The sequence below is a fragment of the Meleagris gallopavo genome, chromosome 5, assembly GCF_000146605.3.
Source record: "Meleagris gallopavo isolate NT-WF06-2002-E0010 breed Aviagen turkey brand Nicholas breeding stock chromosome 5, Turkey_5.1, whole genome shotgun sequence".
NCBI classification, from domain to species: domain Eukaryota; kingdom Metazoa; phylum Chordata; class Aves; order Galliformes; family Phasianidae; genus Meleagris; species Meleagris gallopavo.
The window spans coordinates 18,477,607-18,484,693 of record NC_015015.2 but is presented as its reverse complement, the minus strand read 5'-3'; the positions used below and the strand labels follow the sequence as shown (position 1 = coordinate 18,484,693).

Genomic DNA, 7,087 nt, shown 5'->3' with positions numbered 1-7,087 from the left:
AGGGAGAGCCCGCCGTGATGTTGTTGAGTCCTGCGGAGCCCTTTCTACTCTTCTTTCCCACAGCTGGTGTCCGCCCTGCACAGCCTCACCCGGCACGTCGTGTTCCGCGGCTTGACGGGAGCCGAGGACATCCTCGCTCTGTTTCCAGAAAACTTCCACCAAAACCTGAAGAACCTTTTAACTAAGATAATCTTGGAGAATGTGTGAGTGCTCAGCACCTGCTGTTTGCTTTCAGTGGCAAATGTAAAACATAGGTGCGTGTTTTGGTATGTGGGCATCAGCTCACGGGCCAGGATAAGCTCACACAGAGGGCTTTCCCTCTGTCCTTCAAACATTTTGAAATGGCTGTGCACCTAATTCACATCATGCAAAACTGCTTTTGTCTCGAGTTCAGCTGTGCCATGGAACAATGCTACAGGTGGGGATAAAAAAGTGGCCTGGGTTTCACCGCTGAGGTATGATCTGGTTGTTCAGCACCCAGGGGCTGTCTGCTTACGTGCTGCTGAGGCACTGCACAGGAGAGCACAGAGCAGTGGCAGAACAGCTGCTCTGGATGCCCACATGGCTCAGTGCTTGGTAGCTGGTTAATTTGACAAAACAGAGGCAAAAGGTGTACACCTTAAGTGAGCTGGACTCGGAGAAGAACTTGGAGCTGGCCACTAGGTTGCTCCACCACTGCCCCCCTTTCCTCAGCACTCAGTAGCAGTCTCTCTCCCCTGATCACCAGTGCAGTCTTGGTGTCTCCTATCAGGGATAAGCCACTCTGAACATTTCGGTTTTTTTCTTCTTTCCCTTTTCAAGTGTTGCTGATTCTGTTGTGTTTTTTTCTTTTCTCTTTTTCACAGCTCTGCTTGGAGAAACGAGGCACAAGCAAGTCAGAGTAAGTCTGTAATTATGTAACATTCCTCAGATCATCTGACAGCCTGGAGGTGTGAGTAGTACCTCACAGTCTGTCTCATGATGGTGTAGCACAGACATACCTCTGTTTGCCTTAGAAGAAGCAGTATGATGGCGGTATCCTAGAGCTTAGCAAAGGCCAACAAGCTTTTATTCAGATTTGTGCTCCTGTGCTAAATCATTTCCAGTCATCAAGCAACTTCCATTTCGTGTTCAGTCTGTTGCTACGTTGCAGAGTGCCAGACTTATGAGCTTGAAGCGCTCTTGACTCCCCCATTCAAGCCTTTAAGTGATGCACACATGCAGCGCACAGTACTGGGGAATATCTGCATACATCTAACTCTTCCATGCTCCAAAAAGTACCTGCATATATACAGCTTTGCTTTTTCCTCACTTTTTCAAAGCATGATGTAATTTAGCAGTGCAGCTTTTGTTAACAGCAGCAAAGATTTACATTCCAGTTAAGGGTTCCATACAGCACTTTGTTTTTTCCCTAGGAGTTGTTTTTTGTTTTGTTTTTATTGACAGCTGTCAATAAGGACATCAGAGCCTTGCAAATGAGAGCTGACGCACAAATGCCTGCATAGATCATCTTGGCTATTCTCTTAGTATGCTGAGAGGATAACACCCAAGAGGTGAACAGTATGGCAAGGACTTGGCAAACAGCTGTCCCTCAAAAATCTTAATGAAGTATAAATGGCAGAATAATAGGGAAGTGGAAGAAACTACTGCAAAATGCTAATAACAATAAAAACAATCGTGCTTATGCTGAACACTTGTGGTATTGCCAAGACACAGTGCTTTTTCCTTGTATCCTTAACACAATCGAACATTAGAGGAAACGAGCACAAGCATGATGTGCCAGCCTGATGTAATAACTAGGTCTTCAAAACCCAGAAGCAAGGCTGAGTGTGTGGCTCTGGGAGCCACTCAAGTTTTGCTCTGAGTTGCATGTTTTTATATACATGAGTATTTAGCCCCATTGGCATAAGACTGTTTTCTAAGAAATGATAGATTCTTTTAGTGTTACATTCATGAGACATCCAACATACATTACATAGGAGCAAAAGCAGAGATTTAAAGAAAACAACCCAACTGATTGTTCTACAATAATATGAAAATGCAGATGCTTTTCTGTCTTTCCTAAGTCGCCAGCAATCAATCTTTGCAAATCAACATACAACACTAAACAGATGCATTTTACGTTGTTGCAGATGTTGCCAAATGCTTGCCCTGATGGACTGTAAACTGAAATTTGTTCCAAATGCAAAAGGCAAGGCAGTCAGTTCTGCGTTGTCCCCCACAGTTCTGCTGACGGGAGGAAGAAGAGCCATTCCCCACATAGATAAACTTCTCCAAGTGCCAGGAATCAGGAGGAAGGTTAGCAGTCAGACTGGATAAATGCTTGGGGAGGAGGCTAGACCTTTATGATTGGCAGAATCCAGACAGGCTGCAGTTGCCTGTTGGGACAGCTCTTTCTGTAGCGCTCTGTAGAAGCTATCTTTGCTTCTTCATCCACTTCTGGTACTCTTAAATAGATACCAAATATGGTTATCAGCAGTTACTTGCTAAGGCTTTGCACAGACACTCAAGCCTATTGAGCACCATAGCTGAGATTTTAAATTGGGTTAGAGAATAAGCTATTGTCTCTCTGCTAATGTTTTGTGGAGTTGGTCCTATATTTCCTTCAGACTCCTTCCAAAAGCCTGAACTGACATACATTGGAACAATGTTTCCTTACGCCTCTGGAAACCATTTGTTCTCATAGAGTTCTGACAAAGTAGTATCTGTTAGCTGCAAAGCCTGTTTCAAACTGAAAGAGTTTGTCAGTGCTTCAATGTCCTCAGTGTATTCTCCTAGTGAGAATTTACTGTTTTTCTCTGGAAATAGGACACTGCACTTTTGAACATAGGAAGCATAGCTCAGCTTTTACCAGAAAATTGAGTTGAAAAAGATGCAAGGTGTTCTGTGTCAACAGTTCCAAGTGCGAATGATAAATGTGCTCTCTTAAACTGTACCTTACAACTTGCTTCCTTAGTATATATTTTAAACAATAAATTTATCTTACAGTCATTTTCCAAATTTCTGGGTTTTGGTGGTAAATCAGGCCTTATCATTGAACAGTCAAGGATAGGGCTTGAACATCCTTTGATCTGCTGTTATAAATTAGTTAGATAAGTAATTATGCTTTCCTCTGGTTTGCAGTATGTGAGACAACACCTGCAAATCTGATTTGAAAATCAACACCGTTTTCTTTTCTGAGTTAGAAGTGTATTTTCTTTATGAAAGTAGGAAAGTTTTTGTTTGACCAAGGGGAGGATAGCTATCTGCATGCCACCCACCTGTCACAGTTTCACTTGAACGTTCTTCAAATGTTCCTTGTAGTATCTGTTGGTGGCAGCTGAAAGCACTGTTGAAAAACACAAGATTTCAAAGAGCATTTGCAGTCAGCCTGTCGGTGCCAGGGATTTGTTGGGATAACCTCAACCTCAGCTTTTATGCCAGTCTGCATGGTGCTTTAGGGACACTTGAGGGCTCATAATGAAATAAGCTTCCTTAAGGTTACGCCATCATGGATGAATATCCTCCACTCTTGTCTGCAAGGGAGAGGTGCACAAGTTTCTCAACAGAGCAGCCAAGTTGGACCTATCACTCCCACGGGATGGCTCATAGGATCTCCAGCCCCTGAACTATTGCTGTCAATACTGCAATTAGACTGTTAAATAATTTCTCTTATGGTAGATGAAACAGATGGTATCTTCAATTATTATTATTTTTTTTTCCCCACTCGGCAGGACACGTGAAGACTGCAGTTTCCCTTTCCTATCCTAATATTGCAGACTGCTTTGGTTCACAGTTTGAGGAGCTTGAAGTAACACTTTATAGTATATGATTATAAGAATCCAAAGTGCTTTCTTTCCAGTTACAGAACAGAGCAGTAAGCATAGTAGGTCCCTTAGTAACTCATGCTGACATGGCTGAGTCTTGCATGCGGCAAGATATAAAGAGATGAAGATACCTTATCACTCCCTTTCTCTCGCCTGCTTTGTGAATTTAGCTTGTCCTGCACTGCGCCATCCTTGCTTGTGAAGATGGAGAACCTTGTTTGTTCTTCCAGTGTCAGGCAGAAGCCTTCACTGACTGGTTTATTACAACATAAATAAAAACAATTTGAAGCCAGTTAGTAGCACTAAGGTTGTACATTTTCACAGGGCCAGCAGGATTCTGTCTGTGAAGAACATGTACGTAGGGACAGACGCAGGTTCTTGTTCTGGTGTCATCATCATGTGCTGTCAGGCCTAACTGATTCCTGTTTTTTTTGATTCCCCCAGTCTCCCTGCCTCGGCTGGTTGACATGGACTGGAGGGTAGATATCAAGACATCTTCAGACACCATCAACAGAATGGCAGTCCCTACTTGTCTGCTACAGTTAAAGGTAATATCAGTACCTGAACAGGATCAAAATAACAGAGTCCAACACCTGACTTACCAGTGGCAGCACAAAAGTTTGGACAAGCATCTGGTGCAACTAACAGGCTTTCTCAGAGATGATCTTTGAAATACCACAGAGCCTGGGAATAGTGTCTCTGATGAAAGCTGTCTCTTCACTATGAAGGAGAGATTTCTTTGCATGAGGATGAGAGAAGCAGCATATTTGTCCCTGGGAACGATTATTCTCTATAGAAATAAAGAAAATAAGTTAAAAAAAATAGTTACGGAGAAGCCATTGGGTTTTAGTTCAAAGTAACTCGATAATGACTGGATGACTGTATTAGCTGGGAAGATGACTTCTGATTACTAACTTCCTTCACCGGCCACATCTATCATTTGGGCAGTATAGCCAAACTTACTGCTTATATTCCTGTGCAGCAAAAGAAGGCAATAACAGTGCCTTCTACTGAGATACAAGTGCTATGAAGCAATAGAAGATGACAAAGAAGAAGAATTAGCTCACCCCTTCTGGTGACCGGAGATAGCTCAAGATCTCTGTCCAGAGAGATCCTGCTCCCTCAGCTGCTAATACTTAAATGAGGGTGAGGAGTGGCAGATCCTCAGTCCACCCCTTCTGGTCACTCATACATTGCTTGCACCTCAGCTCCCTGAATTAGCAACACCTTCTCACCTGGTGCTCAACCATTGGCTCAGGCTGTGACCTGGCAATTCTGCAGCATTCTTGATTCCCCAAATCAGTAAGAACAGGTTTTAGAGGAAGAGGAAAAAAATCTCATGCTTATGTTTGGGATGAAATTAAGTATCATCCTGGCTATCTGTTAAGATGCTTCTGATATGAATGCAGCTTCCTGCTGTTAGTCTCTTCAGAATTTGCCCACTCATGGCTGTACATGATTATTTACGCTCTGCCAACAGAAGTGCACTTTGCTGGCGGGGCACACAGTGAGGAAGCGTGTTTTGGGCCTTCAGGTTGAAGCTGGTTGCCAAGTTTAAAACAATTTTCTTAATCTCTCTGTCAAGAACCAACTTGCCCAGCGGCAGTGGAAAAACCTGTGAAAGGATTTTTCATATACCTAACAGCTACATTTCTGTTTTCAGATTCAGGAAGATGCTGCCTTATGTAGAAATAGTCCTGTTGTTTCTGCACTGACTGTGGAACTGAGTAAAGAAACCCTGGACACTATGTTAGAAGGTCTAGGAAGAATCCGGGACCAACTTTCTGCTGTTGCAAACAAATGAAAACCCAGTAATGTGAATTCCAGCAGTGTGGAAGGGAAATATTCTGTGCCCACGACTCTCCTAAGTTGCAACTTACTATAGCGTGTTTTATGTATTAGCCAAACATAATTAAAAAGATTTATTTTTTTGAGTTAACAAGATAGCTTTTCAAAAGCTAACATTTAAACATTCCTTTGGCCTGGTGCCAAAAAGTGTTTTCATAACGTTAAAAAAAACACAAAAAAAAAAACAGTTCTCTATTTCAGAAAAAGGTTTAAGGGCTCAGAGCTTGGTTTAATCACAAGGGTCATAATTGGAAATGGCAAATAGCTGCAGCCAATGATGCAAGTGCTATCTTCCTGCCCAGAAATTAGGATCTAAAAGGCTCAAGCTGGTTAATGGGCTGCCTTCCAACATTAGCAGACAAGGAGGGTACTTCTCCCTGTAATGCGTGTGTACTGAGGTGCATGCTAGATGTAGCGCTCTCCTTCTCAATGAAGCACAGCCATGCTGCAGATTGTTATTACAGGATAATGCTTTGAAATGGGGCAATTATGCTACAACACATTCCCTTCTGATCAGCTTTATAGCACCATTTGCAAAATGACTAGTCTGAACATCTTTAGCTGCAAACAATTTCCTCCTTCTGTTTGAAAAGAAAAAAGGAGTTCATATAATTAATGTTTGTGTTTATTAGACTTTGGACTTTGCAGAAAATGCAGACTGAAGAAATTAAGAATTGATAGTCTTTGTGCTGCCTTTCTACAGTGAATGGTGCCTGTACTTCCCCAAAGCGTTCAGATGTTTGTATAAATCTTTATTTAATTAAAAAATGAACTGCTAATTGATTTTGTGAGTCCTTTTTTTTCTGTAGAAAAACATTGTCCTGGGTTACCTCAGCCTCTTCCTGATGGTATCTGGTTTCTAGCTTGGTATAACGAACGTTCACTTTTGTTGCTGAAAAGCAATTCTTTATTTCTTGTTCAAATGGATTCATCTTTTAAACAATCCTCTCTCCATTTTAGTAACATTTCAGGACACCTTTTCACAGGCACCAGCTCAGTGCAATGTCACAGTTGAGTACTCTGACCTAAAACTTTATAGATATGTGTACTGAATGTGTAGACAAATGCAGGAAATAAAGAAAATTCAGACTCGTCTGAGTTTGCATAAGGCACCAAAATGGAACGCTGCATCCAAATACTTTATAGCATAGTCCCAACTTTCATAGAACAAAAAAATATTGTCTCATGTTTGCAAACATGAAATCACTTGGGATGTGTACATAAGCTACCGAGCTTTGTTAATTAATTTTAGGCATCTCTGTGCAACCTGGAATATAGATGTAGATAAAGCCTGTGCTTTTAAAAGATACCGTGTTAATACAGCTTGTGCAGCAAGCTGAGATGTATGACAAGTCGCTTGCTGAAGTCCCCTTAGAGTGAAGATTATAACACTCGCATTATTGTGATAAACTGATAAATTTCATATTTATTCAGGAAATCAGAAGGGAGAAGAC

The 7,087-nt window shown here is 41.7% G+C and overlaps 1 protein-coding gene across 1 annotated transcript in view; it reads left to right on the top strand.

The window, feature by feature from the left end:
* The window catches only part of COMMD9 (COMM domain containing 9), an 11,964-nt gene extending 5,548 nt beyond the window's left edge, over positions 1-6,416 (top strand). Inside the window, exons 2-5 of the mRNA XM_019615503.2 lie at positions 29-203; positions 846-880; positions 4,230-4,333; positions 5,449-6,416. Of these exons, the coding sequence (XP_019471048.2) occupies positions 29-203; positions 846-880; positions 4,230-4,333; positions 5,449-5,589 (455 nt within the window). The 3' untranslated portion in view covers positions 5,590-6,416. The remainder of the gene's footprint in view (positions 1-28; positions 204-845; positions 881-4,229; positions 4,334-5,448) is intronic.
* The last annotated feature ends 671 nt before the right edge of the window (positions 6,417-7,087 follow it).